This window comes from Mesoplodon mirus (assembly GCF_964341445.2).
Source record: "Mesoplodon mirus genome assembly, chromosome: 1".
NCBI lineage: Eukaryota > Metazoa > Chordata > Mammalia > Artiodactyla > Ziphiidae > Mesoplodon > Mesoplodon mirus.
This window is the reverse complement of record NC_138976.1, coordinates 84,719,681-84,739,009: the sequence shown is the minus strand read 5'-3', so window position 1 is coordinate 84,739,009 and position 19,329 is coordinate 84,719,681. Positions and strand designations below refer to the sequence as shown.

At 45.5% G+C, this 19,329-nt stretch overlaps 1 protein-coding gene across 1 annotated transcript in view; it reads left to right on the top strand.

Moving 5' to 3' along the window:
* GNA14 (G protein subunit alpha 14) overlaps positions 1 to 18,492 on the top strand; it is a 201,626-nt gene extending 183,134 nt beyond the window's left edge. Inside the window, exons 3-7 of the mRNA XM_082615248.1 lie at positions 9,093 to 9,247; positions 11,834 to 11,962; positions 13,343 to 13,472; positions 16,016 to 16,169; positions 17,178 to 18,492. Of these exons, the coding sequence (XP_082471374.1) occupies positions 9,093 to 9,247; positions 11,834 to 11,962; positions 13,343 to 13,472; positions 16,016 to 16,169; positions 17,178 to 17,368 (759 nt within the window). The 3' untranslated portion in view covers positions 17,369 to 18,492. The remainder of the gene's footprint in view (positions 1 to 9,092; positions 9,248 to 11,833; positions 11,963 to 13,342; positions 13,473 to 16,015; positions 16,170 to 17,177) is intronic.
* Positions 18,493 to 19,329: the final 837 nt, after the last annotated feature.

The window sequence follows — 19,329 nt, the reverse complement described above, 5'->3', positions numbered from 1 at the left end:
TGGAAGGGCCACAGACAGAGTCCAATACCAAAGAGAGAATAAGATTTCTTATAGCTGATTGTGGTGCTACAGGAAGCCAACAGGGGAGCAAAGCATTTCTTACTTTCCCTTCAAGGGGGGCGGTGGAGGGTTGGGGGGTATCTTTTGGTCTAGAAGCCCCCCACCCATCCCCAGCCCTGCTCCTCTGGTCTCTCTTCTTTTTGTGCCCCTCTGCCTTTCTCTGTAAGTCCTGGCCTTCCCAACGTCAGGGCCCTGGGCACCGTCATTCCCAGCTTTATGTGGGAAGGACCTGAGTGTGTCCTGGCATAGACGCTCCAGTCCTCCCAGCAGATTCTGCACAGGCACAAAAGAGACAGATCCTTCTCTTGCTAATTTGAACAGTCTCTCATAACCCAATTTTGATGTGCTAAAAAAAACCTAGAAAAACTCTCAGCTACAGGAGGGAGGGGGAGGAAGAAGGTGATAGGGACAGAAAACCCCAACCTGCTGCATAACGTGACCATGTTATATGTGACCTCTGGGCACATGCAGTTAAAAGGGCCTAAAACAAATGATTTTCTGAGAGGCAGCTTCCATTGGACCAATATACTCATTTCTTTCTGGGGGGTGCAGAGCGGGGTGTGGGCTATACCTTGAATATATTCAGGACCCTGGCACCTGAGGGAGTTCAGGTGCTTTCCAAAGCATCTCAGGGGAAGGAATGTTGTGTGAAAGGTGATATAGCAAAGAACTGGTCTGGTCCCTGCACATTCACGGTGCTGCCTTTAACAAGCACACTCAGGGATCCACACTCATGAGTACACGAAGGGTGGACACAGCCTTTCTCTTTACAAATATCAGGCCACCTCTGGTGGGAAATCTTAGCCCATCCTCTCACTCATCCACAATTGAAATCGTCTCCCTTTCTTTGGTCTCTTAGCGTTTGTGTGTGGATCTGTAATTTTGGAACCCTCAAGGGCAGGGCCACAGTCCTCTTTATACTCCCAGAAGCAGGCCTGGATCTAGCATGGAGCAGGTGTGTGATACTGTGCACTGAATGATGATTGAGTCTGGCTGCCAGTGCCTCGCTGAGTTTGGGTCCATTTCGGTCAACCCAACTGAGGCCTAAACTGTTCCCATCACCTAGACCTAAGGTTATAGGGTATTTTGCCCCTAAAGAGAATTGAATGGACCAGCATGGAAGATTCCTGATTTGATCAGGAAGTCAGTCACTCAGAGCGATGTGGAATAATGGATTCGTTTTAGGGATTGTGCTGTATGTAGCTGTTGGAGCCGTGAAGAAGACGTTGGAACTGCCTCTGCATATCTGGTGTTTGGGTAGCAGGGCTGGTAGTTGGGGAGAAAAGCTGGATGTGAAGGAGCCAGAGCAAAGGCAAACTGGAACCTACAGAGACAGACCGGACCCGTGAAGGCAGATGGACCCCACAGGGACTAACTGGAACTTGCATCTGCCACTCACATCTCTGTGTTGACAGTGCAGGTGACTTGCAGCAGAAACTGGCATCCTTTGCTGTGGACCTGCATGTATGTCTGCCCCAGGATGTGGAGAAGTTGAATGACAAGGTCCAAGTGGGAGCTAGGGGTGCTGAGGCCCAGCTGCTGCACACCCCCCATCAGTGAGGTTGACCAGAAGACCAGTCACTGTGTGTGTGTGTGTGTGTGTGTGTGTGTGTGTGTGCACGCGCGCGCGCGCACGCGCGCACATTTGTACTAAAGCAGAGCTCTGACCTTCAGAGCACCACAGCCGCTGTTTCTCCCCTGACCCCCAGATCCCTTTCAAATTTCTCTTGTAGCAGATCCTAACCCAGAATCATACAGGGAAGGGAGTGCTGGTAAATGTCCTAACAGCTTCGCCAAGTTGACACAGTGTAAGGCCAAAGATTCTATCTCTCAGCTGCGTTATTAACACTCATTGTATCTTTGGATGTTTGTGCCAAAGTAATTTATGGCAGGACTCTTTGGAAAGAGCCTTTTAAGTTAAACCCACTGAAATTTTGACTGACAGGAAAAAATAAAGTAACTTGGCTTTTCATGCCAACACCTTGTGGCCAGTGAATTCTGTTATTTATTTTTGTTGGAGAAAAGATAAGGAGAAAGAGGAAGACAAAGATTGGAGTAGAAATAAAGATTTCTTTTGAATCTTGAATTGGGTTAGAAAAGCTTACTTCGCATTCTGAGTGTGGTGGAAGATTGCCTTTCTATGAGGAGAAATCTAGGTAGCTTTAGAACAGTGGTTAAATATTCAGATGCCTGAACGGTGGGTCGGCTGGGCTGGTGGCAATGGTGGCATCCCTGCTGGAGCCAGGAGTTGCTAAAGAAATGGGAACTAGAAAGTGATCAAAAGAAGCTGGAAAACCAATTTTTTTTAAAATGTGAAATCTCAAATTAATGGTCATTTTTGTAACTCTTCTTGGTGTGCTTGAAAAAAGTATATATTCTAGTTATTTTGAATATAGGGCTCTACATGTGTCCATAAAGTCCAATTTGCTGATTATGTTTGAATTGTGTATATCTTTACTGAATTTTTTGTTTGTTCTATCAGTTACTGAGAGAGGTATGTTTCAGTTTCCTGTAAGATGAAGATTTGTCCATTTCACCATTTAGATCTTAGAGATTTTTTCTTATATTTATATTTTAAGCCTGTGTTATTAGCTGCAGAGAACTTTAGAACTGTTATGTCTTTCTGAACCTTTTTGTCATTTGAAATATCTCTCATCTCCAGTTATACTTTTAACCTTAAAGTCTACTTTCTTCCCCCAGCTTTACTGAGGTATAATTAACAAATAAACCTTAAGGTCTATTTTTATGATAATAGATTCCTCCTTCCTCTGGGTTACTGTTTGCATGGTATATCTTTTTGCATCTTTTTACTTGTCACCTCTTTTTTGGAGTTGTCTTATCTTCTTATGCTTGGTTCTTTTTGTTAGTGTGCTGGACACGCATGAAAAAATAATTCGAGGGTGAGGAAGATGCAATCTTCCAAGCTTCAAAAAGAAATTTTCTTTTCTTCTGCCAGGTGTCTGGGGATACTCAATTTCTGATATTGTGGTGATTCCGAGCTGAGCTGCAAGTCACTAAGAGCTACCCCTTGGACCCCAGCCCAGAGCCAGAGGGCTTCTAAGGGCCTTTTGCTCTTGCTAACTTTGATCCCAGTCACCCTCGTCCTGTAATATTGAAAAAGGAGCTGCTCAACCTCACACTGCTCCTTCTAGAACAAGCAGAAGCCCCAGGGAGAAAGGTTTCCCAAATGCTGGCTCAACTCCTTGGATGCCACCCTACCCTACACTCTGGCCCAGCAATTACTTACTTGTTCATTAGTTTCCTGATTTTTCTTGAGCATACTTTTGAAAATATTTTGTCCACCATCTCTAGCTGTCCTGAGTGGAAGAGTTGATCTAAATGTCCTAGTCTTCCTTTACCAGAAGCAGAAGTTCCTTGTTTTTTTTATAGAAAACATTCCTTTCTCTAGCATAGTTTACCAGCATTTTCTTTATAACGCAATTTTTGAGATGCTTTCAAAGCTGATCGTTATGGAGCACTGAAATTTTACTTCCTAATTTTAGTTTGATAGAATATGTAGTGGAGTTCTGGATCTTGATGTAGATGTTAAAACAAGGAGGAGTGATTGTGTGAAAGTCAGAAATATTATGTTACGGGGAACTTTCATTTTTAATCATTTTATTTTAATCTCATTTGTTTTTACAAAGCTTTTGAGGTACTGCATATGATAGTAGACACTTGAAATAGTATTAAATTAGGCTTTTATTATCTAGAATATGTTAATGAATAAAGGTTTTAAAGAAAATGATTAAGTATCTGATGAAAGAACAGGAACAACAGTCTCCCCTAGTCACTGAGAAGGCTCTGGGCCCTGCAGTGCTGGGCGGTTAATGGTGTAGGGGCTCCCCCTGTGAGGACCTGGTGGAGAATGGGGCTGCCCACTGGGCCCTGGATTCCAGCCAGAGGGGCTTGCTGGGCTCGACAACGACTGTCACCCAGGCGGCCAGGGATCCAAGTGTGAAGCCAGCAAGGCGACACTTCAAAAGCAGCTCCTTCCACTGTCACCCTGGGAATTACTGAGTGAAACACACATGTAGGACATCTGGTTTCTGTGTTCTTCTTTCTTCAGAGCAGTGAAAATGGTGCTTTTGTCTGAGAAAGGAAGAGAGGAAAAGCCAGATGTGAGCTCAGTGTTTGAGAAACTGTGTTTCTGCATCTGCTGAAATTTGCTCCAGTAATATTTACTGCTTTGTGATTTTTCTTTTCAAAGAAATACATGAGTTAGGCAGTTTCAGTTCAATATGCTCCTCTAGCCCGAGGACCTTTCCATGAACTACAGACCCATTTTATTCATCTGCTTCCTGGATTTCTCCACTTAGATGTCAGCCCCCTCAGACTCAGCCTGTCCCCTGCCCAAATCATAACATTTCCCTAAATCTGATCCTCTTAGAACATTTCTTCTCTCTTTCCAGGAGATGAAAAAGCCCAACTACCTGACACCAAATTTTCCCCACTATATAAGGGCTCCCTGCTCTCAGACGGTGTGCACTGTAGAAGTGGTTTGAACATAACGATAAAAATGCTCACACTCTGTGTATGAAACTATTTAGCCAAGTCAGAGGGAAATCTGCACAAAACCCCACTTTTTAAAAACACATATTGTTAACATGTAGAAGTCACTCATCTCATATTTCAATACAATTTATTTAAAAACCAGGTCACCCTCTTCCTCATTCCTCTCTGCCCTTTGTAATATTTGCCCCTGGAACATCCTCTGGGGGCTCGGCTGTGCCACTCTCTCCACCAGCCATCCTTGTGATGACTTGTGACTAAAGAACACATCCTTGTCAGGCCATTCTTGATCAGAGTAACACAAATGGCTCCTCTGACTGCAGAGCCTTTCCAGATAGATGGAGACTAAAGGGACAACCAAATGCAATATGTGAGCCTAGACTGGGCAGATAAAGGACCTTTATGGGACAACTGTCAAACTTTGGTTAGGTCTGAGGAGTAGACCACAATATTGTGTCAGTGTTACTTTCCTGATTTTGATCTTTATATATGATTATATATGTCTTTTTAAAAATTTTTTATTTATTTTTGGCTGCATTGGGTCTTCGTTGCTGTGCGTGGGCTTTCTCTAGTTGTGGTGAGCGGGGGCTACTCTTCCCTGTGGTACGCGGGCTTCTCACTGCTGTGGCTTCTCTTGTTGCAGAGCACGGGCTCTAGGCACACGGGCTCAGTAGTTGTGGCACACGGGCTCAGTAGTTGTGGTACACGGGCTTAGTTGCTGTGCAGCATGTGGGATCTTCCCGGACCAGGACTCGAACCCACGTCCCCTGCATTGGCAGACGGATTCTTAACCAGTGCGCCACCAGGGAAGTTCTATATGTCTGTTTTTAGGAAATAACACTGAAGTCTTTAGAGATAAAGAGGCATTGTGTCTGCAGTTTCCCTTCAGGTATTTCCAGAGAAAAATATATGTGTGAGTTATGTGTGCAGGTGTGGGTGTGTGTATGAACACATGTGGAGGAAGTGGGGAGAATGATAAAGCAAGGTAGGAAATTATGAACATTTGGGCAATCTGGAAAGGCAGAGATGAACTCTTTGTACCATGTTCCCCACCTTTTCCCAAGTCTTAAATTATTTCAAAATAAGAGGTTTAAAAAAATTGATCCAGGGCTTCCCTGGTGGTGCAGTGGTTGAGAATCCGCCTGCCAATGCAGGGGACACGGGTTTGAGCCCTGGTCTGGGAAGACCCCACATGCCACGGAGCAACTGGGCCCGTGAGCCACAGCTACTGAGCCTGCGTGTCTGGAGCCTGTGCTCCGCAACAAGAGAGGCCACGACAGTGAGAGGCTCACGCACCACAATGAAGAGTGGCCCTCGCTCACCACAACTAGAGAAAGCCCTCGCACAGAAACAAAGAACCAACACAGCCAAAAAAAAAAAAAAAGAACAGTTAAAAAAAAAAAATTGATCCAGATAGGTGGGAGAGCTAACCAGGAGCAGCCAAAGACGGACAGGAGACCTCTGGACTTGGAATCCTTCCGGCCGCCTTAAGTCTAGTCTGTTCCAAACCAAAGTCCCAATTGTTGGGTCTTTAAGGAGCCTCTGTTCTCCTCTTCTTTCAAGCAAGATTCCGTCCAAATCCCCTCGCTGGTCTGAACAGACAGTATGTTTTTCTCACCTGGCTGAATTCCCCTGGTTACCTGAAATCCCAGGTCTATGTCTTTTCCCCAAATTCCACCTCTCCCCCAAGAAGCCTATGTAGAAGCCTGTATTCCTCTCTAATATCTCACTGGGATCCACTTTTTCTATCTACTGGAAGAGCCAAACACTGGGTTTATCCATTGCAACATGTATCAGTCAGGATAGAGTGGGTTATGCTGCAGTAACAAACTTCCCCCAAAGTGTAGCTTACTTAATAAGAGTTGATTTCTCACTCATGCTCCATATGCAGTATGGTGTGTTAGCTCATTATTGTCACTCAGGAAGCCTGGCTGATGGAGGCTCCATCTTATCCCATGGTAATCACCACAGTAGATACAAAAGGCAATGTGGTGAATTACTCACTGGTTCTTTAAAGTTTCTTCCTAAAAGAGACAGATGTTGCTTCCACTTACGTTTCCTTCACCACAGAGTACAGTACTTCATTGCCTTTGTGAGGAGGAGAGGTAGAAATATTTGTAACATCTGGTGATTCTCACAGGGCTACCTCTCAGCAGGTAAGCTGAATTTAACAGTTACATGTAGAAAAGCAACACAAGAGGCCTGCCTTGTGTTGCTGACAAGCAACAAGCAAAGATGCTGACTATACCAGGGGCAGAGTGGCTAAGACCAATTGGCCAAGAGTCACCAGAGCCTTTCCTCCACTAGGGAAGCTTTTCGGTCTCCCAGCTCCTCTGTGTTCCCACCGTGCCCGGCACAGGCTTCCACCATCCTGCTCTAGTGTTCTTTCACTGTTATTTTCCCATGGTTATCCATCTGTTAGAGAGATACAGTTTTATGTGCACCACAGATGTTTATTGGGTACCTCCATCCATAGAGGCCGCCTGTTATTTGCCAGGCACTGCACGAGGTTCTGGGATGTAAGGATAAGTAAGACATTGGCTCTGCCCTTGTGGCATTTCCTGACTTGTCATGAAGATGGGAAAACAGATAATTTAAGAGCTATGCCCAGGTTAGCGCCCTCACCACGCCTGGTGTGGCCAAATGGGGGTATCCTGGGAAGCTCTGTCATCCTCATCCTCCAGTGGAGACCATCTGACCATATTTGGGAGGTGGGAGAGTGGCGAGAGGAGGGGAGGAAGTGGGAGACAGCCCTCCTGCTCCAGTGAGACACTGTCCACGTTCTCCATTTATTGTTCTCTCTAACAATAGGGCACATGGCACAAAATGTGACACTGGGCAGGATTAGAAGTCCTGATGTGTAAGGGCTGTCACTGTGTCCTGCTTTGGCAAACAAGAAATATTTATTAGGCATCTATTGCAATAATAAGGCGAGTTCTGCTTACATTTGGGTGATACTTTATAAATCAGGTTCCCATTGAAAATCATTGGCTCCTCTTACAAATGACGATGCTGAGGCAGGGAACCTATTGGTTTCCTTAAAAGTCCCGACTGAACTACTTAGAATTCAGGGTCCTGATTCCCCACCCAGGCACTTGCCACTAACCCATACTGCCTAGACCTTGTTTGAGACTCTGCAAAGATCCTCTACCTGCCTGAGGATCCCACAGTCTAGGGGAAGATTTTGTACTCCCTCTTGATGGATGTAGGGCAAAGATGTGTTGATTGAATCACAGCCCTTGGTTTTTCCCTGAGTCAAGTGAATCTATAAGATCTCCCTTTCCTCCAATCTCCTGTTGGGTTTCATGATGAGAAATGCAAGAGAAGAGTGACTTTTCAAGGGGTGCAGGAGATCAGAGCTGCCAAAGGAGGCTTTGCTGACTCACAGCTGCCAGTGCATGATGTAATTGCTGTGAGATACAGCAAGATGGGAGAGGGAAGAGGAGGCCGGGCTCCTGTCTCCCTCAGCAGGATTCTCTTGTTTGCTGCAACTTGCAGCCAGGGATGGGATGCTGAGTCTCTGGGGCCAACACACGGATGTGTTGCGGATACAGGCCAGTCTTATCATTTCTATTTGCTAAGGTTTGGAAAGATTTCTGGCCTCTGGCTTGCCTTCTGTTGATGAGATGATATGTGTAGAGCCCTGAGCACATAGTAGGTGGGTAATAAATGATAACTGCTGTAACAGTAATAATTACAGCAATAATGATCTTAACAGTTACTGGAATAAAGCAGTAGTATTAGAGCAATAATAATTTAGTGACGGAATAGTAAACATATTAGAGCACTCAGTGGCCTGGTGTGAGGGTTCTGCTGGGTGTGGTCCACCCAGTGGGAGAGAGTTTTATTAGTGATGCTGATAATAAAAAGCAGACTGTGTGAGAACTCTCTGTACTTTCCTCTGTTTTGCTCTGAACTTAAAACTGCTCTAAAAAGTAAAGTCTATTAAAACATCTTTTAAAAAATAAAAGGAAGAGAAAGAAAGCCGACTGGTGATTGTTGGTGGTATTTTTCAGTGCTCTGAAGACGACGCACTCCTTTATTTCCTGCACTGGGGTGGACCCGCTTACCCCACCCTTGGTATGCCACTAACAATAATGTTACTTTTAAATTGTTCCATTGGCTATGCACGTATTCAAATGAGTTGCATGTTAATGAGGAGGTAATGTTTGTTAGTACAATGATAATCAATGATCAATCGTTCAGTGTTTCTCTGTTCACAACTGGGTGTTGAATGCTGGTGAAACTGGCCCCCAGGGTACTGCTGGGACCAAAGGCCACAGGCCTTGGGCCTTCTCTGGCGCTCTGCACTGAGTTAAGCAGCCACATCATCTCTACCCAATGAGGCTGCAACTGAGTGGCTTGGCTGTGAGCAGCTCTTCTGGAGAGCACCCACCACACCCTAGCATCTAGGGACATCTTCCCTAATCCACGGACCAGGGCAGGTCTTGTCCCCAAGTCATCAATATGTTGGCTTCCTTTCCTTTGCCTAATGAAAGGTTCTCTTTTCCTTTGAGCAGGAAAATGCCCATCTGATCAGAGAAGTGGACATAGACAAGGTCTCCGCTCTCTCCAGGGACCAGGTGGAGGCCATCAAGCAGCTCTGGCAGGACCCGGGAATCCAGGAATGTTATGACAGGAGGAGGGAGTACCAGCTGTCAGACTCTGCCAGATAGTGAGTACAGAGCCCCAGGCTGTGGCCACCCAGGGTGCTTTCAGGCAAGCATGGCCACACTTCAAGTGGGGAGAAATGAGCTACTTGCTAAAATGAGGCACCCGGGGGCCACACTACCTCCCTTCTGCTCGTCTGTATCCCATTCTGACTTTCGGGTGCCTCTCTTCCCACCTCCTGAAATCTTCAGTCCCCCTGTGGAGCCCCAGATCGCTCTCCCTGCCCATATCTACCTTTCCTCGTCAAGTTCTAAGCCTCCGTCCTTTTCAATGAGAGGGTAAGTCAAATGTGGGCTTCCCTTGGTGGGACTGATCTCATTTGGGGTGCTGAAACTATCTGATTTAAACCAGGACTACATCTGCTTCTGGCTTCTACTTCCCCCTCTCCATATCCCTCTGCCTTCTGGGTTCCTGATCAGTAGACAGCAGGTCCAAATGCCCTAAAATCTAAAATCAGAGTTTAGAAGCGCAGTGCAATACACCCGTCAGTGGCTGATCTGGTGCTGCCCTCTGGTGGGCGAGATAGGCTCTGCGGGCCCAGCCATGGAGAAAGCTCAGTCCGGGAGCCCTTTGTTTGCCTACACATTATATTTGGGATCCATAAGGCTCTAGTTTTAAATCAGTAATCCATTGCGTACACACTCTCCGACAGAGATCACAGGGTTTGATTTTATTAAGAATTTCCCAAGGCAGTGCCTCCATCAGCCAGATCACTGGGCAAATAGTTGTCGTGGTCCTTCTTGAAGGGGTGAGGATTCCTGCTTCTGCAACTCAGCTCCTTTCCTCTTGCCCTGTGTCATTTCCGCCCTCTGAAGGCCCTGGAATCCTTTCCCCAGACCCATCCCCTCCTCTTCAGGTGCTGTCATTGCCCTCCAAGCTGGTGTGGGTGGGTAATTCACCCATCATCTGGACAAGCCAGCGGGCAGAAAAGGAAACCAGAATCTTACCTCCTTAGTTTCACTAGCCTCCCTTTGGCATTTGTCCCAGGCTGAGTGTTGAGTGACATTAATCCAGGTTAGCACAACCAATCTGAGTACAGGAACACTTAGGTCCAACACAGCAGCAAAGGAGGAAAAGGAAGTAAAATAAGCCCTGATAACGTCGTTGGATCAGCATAGAAGACAGCTGGCAGGAAGGAAGGCCGTGTCCCCAGGAGGAGGGCAGACTGCCTTTGACAGCTGGGGAGCCAGGGACGGTTCCAAGTCAGCCAGGGCATCCCTGGCCCTTCCCTGGGACAGCCTGTGTCATTTGCTTCTGTGAAGGCCCTGGGGAGTGGCTGGGGCTCTTGATGTAGATCAACTTGGAAAAGAGCCACTGGGCCTGCTGTAGAACTCAGTGGAGCCCTGAAAACTGGGGCAAGTCCACTGAGAAGAATGTGGGGAGTGGCTAGGGTGGTGGACAGAGCTGCAACAACAGAGAAAACGGCCCTCACAGACCCGGACAGTGCCCTGCCTTTGGAACTGGCGAGACCCCCGGCACTTGGGCACTTCCTTGGTCCAGGTCAGTGGTTGTCATCCACTCTGCTGGTACTGTCTGCTTATTTGGACAGGCATTCATTTCACGAAAATGTTGTGTCGTCCGCTGTGTGCCAGGCCCTGAGGTAAGGGCTACAGGTACAACTGGTGCTCTCTGCCCTGAAGGAACATACAGTCTGGTGGTACAAGACAGGTGTAAATCAAAATATCACAAACAGAAGTCCATGACGATAAGCCCTGGGGCCATGCATGGGGGTGTAGGTCACAGAAGGCTGACCCAGTGGTTTGCTTCCTGCGCTGAGGGCTGCACAGGAATAGGGTTTGCCTGTTACCTCTTGGCTCCCCTTCAGGCCACATGTTCAGCGCCAGCAGACCTAGGTGAGCTCTGCCTGTAAGGGGGTAGGTGAGGGGTGGGGGGGGTGGGGGGTGATAAGGCGATAAGGCGGGGCCACCTCTGTTTGCAGGGGGCTCCAAGTCACCAACGCCGTCATTGGCCAGGGCCTCAGCTATTTACGCAAAAGTGCCTCTTTAAAAGGCCTTAAGATTAAAAAAAAGTAGTGTCCTCTTGTTTTACCACAGAAAAAGTGACATGTCTTAAGCTTAGGGCTTTAATATTTGGCCAAAAATAATCCAAGACAAGCTTTGGGTTATTTTAGGTGTTCAATTTCCCAGTGTAACAAGGAACTTTTTCTCATTTTGAGAGGACTTCCCATTGGACTAACTCATTGAGCCAAGTGTCCAAGAACAGCATCTACATTCTGTAATGTTCTTGGATGAGGGCGTGTGGGAGGGAGAAGGACCTTTGGAGAGAGGAGGACACATGAGCTGTCAGAGGGCCTGTTCCAACCTCCTCCTCCTGTGGCCCCGCTGGCTCCCTCACTGGCCGGAGTGATGGAGCTGAGAACCAGAAGGAAGAGAGGCGAGATCTGCACATTTCCCAGAAGGCTCACAAAGGCTTCTGATCCATAGTCTCTCCACACAGTTGTAGGAGGGCTGGAGTGTTGGCTCTCACGGAAGTCACTGATGAATCCGTGAATCTGAGTAGGGTCACTGTGAGCTGGGGTGACTTCCTGGAGGGGCATCTCCCTTCTCAGCCTCTTGTCCCCTAACACCAGTTACCTGACTGACATCGACCGGATCGCCATGCCGTCGTTCGTGCCAACGCAGCAAGATGTGCTTCGTGTCCGAGTGCCCACAACCGGCATCATCGAGTACCCGTTTGATTTGGAAAACATCATCTTTCGGTAAGTCTGTCGCCCCGACATAGTCCGTTAAGAATCTGTCCAGGCTTGGAAGTCCCCAAATGGAGTCTTAAATGTGTTACTGCTAAAAGGACTTCCATCTCTTAGGGCAATATTGGCCCTCTCCATCACAGGGTATTTAGAATTGTGGTTGGTCTTAAGTCCTACAGTGGAGAGGAAACCACCTTTCTATTCCTCTTAGAGAAGAAGAGACTCCCTACTGAAGTCTGGAATGATTTTTATGTGTAAAACACACACATACACACACACAGATGTATATTTCTGTAACCCACAGATTGAAGATACTGTTGAATATTTCTCTTCCCTTCTAGTCTCTTCTCCAAGATTTATCACTGCAGATTTCAAAGGACTTTTATATCTGTTAGCTCCCTTGTTCCTCCTAGTAATTGGTACACACGCTTGTCTAGTTGAGAGAGCGTAAGTACAGTCCTGCCGTGTCCAGGTCCTGTCCGTACCCCAGCTGCATCTCAGTGCTTCTGGAGCACTGTCATGTCGGGGGAGCCCTCTGATCGAGCCCCTTGATATTCTGCATCTCTGCAAGCACATGCCCTATGCCTGTGTGCCCATAAATTTATCCAAACCTTTTCAGAATCAACTGCTACTTGCAACTTCCAAAGCCTGAATCTGGTCCACAGATGTATTCTCTTTAGCCCACTTGACGTTTAAAAACATTTTTGAGCCAATATTTATAAAGATTGGGCTATTTTGCTTAGAACATTTGCTATCTCTTGGTAAGTTGGGGGATAGTTTCTCTTGAAACGTTGGAGGATCTGGTCCAACAGCGAGCCTGCGTCTTTGTCCTGCTGCAGTGGTGTAGCAGCCATCCCTTTAGACAGGGCCCAGCACTCTTGAAGTACACGCTTTTCTACTCTAGAGAGGCCCCTTGGACTCATTTCCATAAGCTGGTGGCATCCAGCGAATGCAGAAAGGATTTGTAGATTAACTGGAGGAGCCAGTGAAACAAGAAGCGGGAGGGCTGGAAGGAGGCCCAGTGGTCCTGAAGCCTGCCTGCCGGCCTGCATTTCTACTCTTTTGTGTCTGGTGTCCTGGCACCCTCTGGTGGTTAGGGCAATGCCCAAGTGGATGCTTGAGCTTTCTGCCTGGACTATTGCAGCAGCTTCCTAACCAGTGTCTCCAACCAGGCTCCACCTGAGTGACCTCGGCACGCACCTTTAGTAACTTCACTTACATTCTGGGCCTCCTTTGCTAGGAAACATCCAGTGGTTCCTCATTGCCTAAAGTAGCAGTGCTCAAACATTTTAATCTTAGGATCCCTCTTTATTCTTAAAAATTACTGAGGACCCTAAAGAGTGTGATTTCCATGTCCTTTCCCCCAAAGAGTCATATGTTTCTGTTGAACAGGATGGTGGATGTTGGTGGCCAGCGATCTGAAAGACGGAAATGGATTCACTGCTTTGAGAGTGTCACCTCCATTATTTTTTTGGTTGCTCTGAGTGAATACGACCAGGTCCTGGCTGAGTGTGACAATGAGGTATGCTGGGTGAGGAATTCAGTTAGCTGCGGAAGACAGAAACCTATTTCTGCAGTTTGCAAGAAGCCAGCCAGCTCTGGCATTAGACCCTATCCCTTAGGTTAAATCACCTCGCTCTGCAAAGTGAAGTCTGTGGGCTAACAGCACAGGCGTCACCTGGGTGCTTGTTAGAAATGCACACCTTATGACTCCACCCAGACCGAATAAATCAGGAATAAATCAGGATCTTTAAGATCCCAGGTAATTTGAGAATCACCAACCTAGAATCCTGGTTCTTAAACTTAGGTGTACACTAAAATCCCCAAGGGACCTTAAAGAAAAACCTGGCGGCTGGGGCCAACCCCAGAGATTAATTTAATTGGTGCTGTGTGTGGCCTGAGCTTGGGGATCTAATCTAATGCACTACAAAGGGTAGAGCCACTTAAAACCATGGGTCTCAGCCTTGGCTGCATATTTAAAAAAAAAAAAAAAATCTTTAGGACCCTATAGTAAAGATTCCTATTTCCTGGTTTTGAGTTGGGGGTATCTTCACTAAGCCCCCTGGGGATGTTAATATACAGCCAAAGTTGAACAACACTATTTCTAATAAACTTCGTCTGAGAACAGGCTTCCCAGCCTCCATGCACCCCCAAATTAGGTCCCTAGCTGAGTTGGCATGGGGAGTGTTGCCATATGCTTGGAGCTGTCCTGGGCCTGCCTGGGATAGCATCTGCCCTTTGCTTGCCCTGGAAGGGACTTGCTCAGGGCAGCTGGGACTGATCCACCCCAGTCAGGCATTCAGTGTCCTCTGCAGAGTGGCCATGACGCTGGCTGGGTGAACTCCGTTAGCTGGATCTGCCTGGAAAGTGAGGGGAACCATCGCAATCACTTCTTTGTGAAGTTGGGGGTATTTTCTGTGTGATAACCATTGTCTTTTCCCCGACCCTTTGCACAAGACCTCTTGACCTTTTACAATAGAAATATCTCTTGCTTGTAGGGCATGAAAGTAAATCAATAAAGAATTCTTTCCAGGATTAGGCAATAATTATGAACAGATTCTATCTGGTATTTCTTGAGAGCAGACACTTCTCTGAGGAGCACAGTTACATTAGCTTATTAGTGGAGGATTAGCCCATTTACTAGTGTCACTGTGCAAAGAAGAATAGAAATCTTGGCGGCTGCCCAGCTCTTCCAGTGGAGAGATTTTTTTTAAAAAGCAAAGGTATTGAGTTACCAATATGAAAAATTAGCTCCAAATTTGTCTCAGGAATTACCTAGGACATTTCTCGGGAAACTCAAACATTAGTCAGGTGCGCCAGGGGTAAGTACCTTACCCTGATGTGCCTAGAAATTAAATATTTTCTCCTCTTTGAAAAATCCTAGGTATCTGGGGGAAAAAATCCTAGGTTGCCACTCCAGACTTTTCCATCCTAGTTGTAGATGTGTGTTGCATCCACGCACTATGCTGTATAGGAATTGTTTTTTCATATGTTGTATTTCCTTGGAGATCATTATTGATAAGATTATAATAAATTTTAAAGAAGCTTTAAAAAGAAGTGAGATGTTACCTTTCTGGTAGTAAAGTCCAGAATTGATCTCCAGAAGCGTACTGCGTAGGATAATGGGCCCAGGAGTTGGGAGTTGTAGGAATAGAAATTTAGGGCGTGTCCCTCTGGAGCCGGTGCACTGGGCTTTCGTGTTTCTCAGTCTAAAGGAAGGAAGGAAAGTGCTTCTTTCCTCTTAGAAATACTTGAGAGCGGAATGCTAGCTAGAACAATTGTTTGTCACCAGATAAGATCTGTATGTGCCCTGTCTGCTCTCCATAAATTAGGATCATTTAATATTTTCTTGCCAGTGTCTAATGGCCAGAAATGATTACTGTCCTTCTACATAGCTTCCACTAGATTGTACTATTATACAGTCTTGGAAAAGTACTTAAATTTTGTGAACAATAGCATGCTCACCGATAAAATGGGGACCCTTTCCCCTTGGGGAGCTCGCTTGTGTTACACACGTGTCAAGCATGGTGCAGGGCAGGTGCTCAGGAGCGTTAGTTCCCTTCTCTGCCAGCGTCCAGCATTCCTAAGGGCGGTGGCCCTGCCGGAAGAGCCTTCCTTCCTCTCATTGTCACCGGCCTCCCAACACCCAGCCTGGAAGCCCACACCCAATTAAAGTGTGTCTCAGGTCGGTCTGCAGCTCTGAACTGGCCCCACTTGGTAATCCCAGTAATTATACACAGAAAACTTCCGTCAACTATGGGTTTGAACCTTCTTTTTCCAAGTTGCACAGAAGCCTTTTTTATATCCTTATGTGTTTTGGGGTCAGAGAAGAGTTTAGGTGCTACGGGAGAGGAGATCTGGAAGGGGGTGATTAATGAGAGGGTGGGGACCAGGGAAATAGCGGCTGGAGACCCCGCTTGCTCAGCAGCCTCAGCAAGGACAGCGACCTGGAGACGGCAGCTGGGTAAGAGGAGGACAGATGGGTGGAGCCAGTGATTTGGTATGTTGTTCCCAAAGTGCTGCTTTTCTTTCTAATTTATCCTAAGTCTCTTGTTTTTCACTTAGAACCGCATGGAAGAAAGCAAAGCCTTATTTAAAACCATCATCACCTACCCCTGGTTTCTGAACTCATCGGTGATTTTGTTTTTAAACAAGAAGGATCTTTTGGAAGAGAAAATCATGTACTCTCATCTAATTAGCTATTTTCCAGAATACACAGGTAAGTGTCCATCTTGCTGACCTGGCCTCCCTGGCATCAGTTCAGAGTTCTCAGCATGGCTCATAGGGGCCTCCCTGATCTGCCTCTAATGGACTTTCTCACCATTCCCCACCTCTGAATGGAAGCTCCAGTTGAATCACTGTATGTTTTCACCTCAGCACCTCCGCACACGCCTCTCCCAATGCCTGGAATACACTGCCAGCTAACTCCACTTTGTTCTCTGAGACCCAGCTCAGGCACTTCCTCCTTTGGGAAGTCCACGCCCCTCATGCTCCCTTGGGGGCCTGGGCTTGCCTTGCTCTCTCTTGGCCTTCAGTTCTCACCCCAGTCAGATCCTGAGGGCAGAGACTGTGCCTGACTCACCCTTGCAGGACCAGTCAGGCCCTGGTCCAGGGCCAGTCAGAGAACCTGGCACTTCTGATTTGTAAGGTGAAGTGTGGCAGCCCTTTGCCAGACACAGGGTAGACGCTGAAGGTATCTATATGACCTATCCAAGGCAGAAGACTTTATGCCCTATTGCTAATTATTTCTGGTGCAGAAGCGTTACCAAGTTTGACACTGATATTTAGAGGAGTAGTATTTAAGCACTCTCCTTTTCCCCTTTATTCACCACATTGCCATGTACTATACACCTCTCAAGCTTTAGAGTCAGACTTGGGTGACTAGTTATGTTAGTCCCCATATCCTTTCTCTTTGCTCTCCTAGTTCACTTAAGAATTACGTCTTCAAAAGTGGTCCAAATCAGAAAATTAAATTAGGTCACTATTTTCCAACAAATCTCCTTAAAGTATGATTTTTAGATACCAGGGGACACTTTAAAATACTCTTTTGCAGGCTCATAATAAGGTGTAATAAAAATAGTGTCCCAGGTAAATGAGTCTCTAGAGATAAGATGGCTCAAAGGAGGATTCCAAATAAGAACAAGAGGACATTGAAAATGATTTTGGGAGGACCTGGTGGTGAGTTGGGATCTTTCTTTTTTATTCCTCTAACTGCCTTCATGACTAGGACCAAAGCAAGATGTCAAAGCTGCCAGAGACTTTATCCTGAAGCTCTATCAAGATCAGAATCCTGACAAAGAGAAAGTCATCTATTCCCACTTCACATGTGCTACAGACACAGAGAATATCCGCTTTGTGTTTGCTGCTGTGAAAGACACAATTCTACAACTAAACCTGAGGGAATTCAACCTAGTTTAAAAGCTGCTGCCCACTCCTCACCCAGGCCAGGAAACCGGATTTGCAAGCTCCTCGTGTTTTTATTTGTGAGTGCTTCTGACATCACCCGGCCCAGCCCAGAGGCAGCACCAAGTCCGTCATGCAGGCCACAGGGGTGGGGACGGGCGATGGAGCGTGTAAGATATTTGAGTTTAGCAAAACTTTTTCAAAGTCTTTATTCCCAAATTGTTTTTACATTTCTTTTCTTGACTTTAGGCTGTAAGATTTTTGTGTAATTTTTGAATTTGATATTTTACAGAATTTTTAAGAACCACTGTGATTTACGATTTTGTTTTTTTTAATTGAAGTGTGTGTAAGAATAGCCGTTAAAAAAATCACATAACAGAGGACTCAATTTATAGGTCATGCTTTGAGACCTCTAGGATTATCCTTTTTTTAACTAAATCTTGTAATTGAGTGTTTTTCTCTCTTCATGCTGAAGTATACCTTTAACATGCAACCAGAGACTTTTTTTAAAAACAGTTGGTTCTTCTTTGTGTTAACTTTCTAAGTCAAATTAATGACAGTATCAGTACCTCTAATTTAGTTTTGCCACAAATTGATCACTATGGAACCAAAGTTGACATAAGAAGATAAATGGACTCTAGATAGTATATATGTTGTATTGGTGAAAAATGTGTGTATGTGTATGTATGTCTGTGTGTGTGTGTGTGTGTGTGTGTATATATATATATATATATATGTAAATTCCAGTGTAAATGACCAGGTCTTATAAACTTATGAAATAAGTTTAAAAACCCAACCTGTTTAACAAATGTAATGTAAGCCCTGCCAAAGGTCTGATGGCCACCACAGATTTGCTGTTTGAACCATGTATGCTGTGCCTTTCTGAGGCAGCTAAGAATATACCATTTTTCCATTAGCATTGGATTATGTTGTGTTTCCTTGAGCTCATGGTTGATTGATTGATAGTTATGCTCCTAAAAAGAATGCTGTGACTTTAATAGTTAATAACTCAGAAACTTTCTAAATGTCCTTAGAGGGGAGGAAAAATAATTTTCCCTCCACCCTTATAGGTTCTTGGCTGAGACCTCACCCCTGTAATACAAGATTAACAGGAGAAAAGTAACAGAAGTCTAACACCATTTATACCTCCTGTATACATGGGAGCTACCCTGGAAAACTGAGTTTAACTCCCCTGAAATGGCCCAAGCCATCACCTTAAATACCTTCTTCAGCTAAAGACACAAGAAAGATGGAGGAGGAGGGAAGGTCAATTATAGGAGGTTAACAGGTAAAGCACAGTAAAAAAGGGTAAGGTTGTTTTGCAGAATTAAGTTGGGCACCTTCTCCATTGATAAAGAGTTTCTTGTCATTTAGAGTCACCCTTCTCTTCTAGGTACAGAGAGGGAGACATGCTTAAAATGGAGAGTTCCCTTATAAATGTAAATTTCCCTTACAATAGGTTTTCAGAGCTTTTCCTGTGTCTGTTATTTCTTAAAAATAATCACCAAAAAGCACATGAACAGATGCTAAATCAAAACTACAATGAGGTATCACTTCACACCAGTCAGAATGGCCATCATCAAAAAATCTACGAACAATAAATGCTGGAGAGGGTGTAGAGAAAAGGGAACCCTCTTGCACTGTTGGTGGGAATGTAAATTGATGTAGCCACTATGGAGAACAGTATGGAGAGTCCTTAGAAAACTAAAAATAGAACTACCATATGACCCAGCAATACCACTCCTGGGCATATATCCGGAGAAAACCATAATTCAAAAAGACACATGCACCCCAATGTTCATGGAAGCACTATTTACAATAGCCAAGACAGGGAAACCTAAATGTCCATCAACAGAGGAATGGATAAAGAAGATGAGGTACATATATACAATGGAATATTAGTCATTAAAAAGAATGAAATAATGCCATTTGCAGCAACATGGATGGACCTAGAGATTGTCATACTAAGTGAAGTC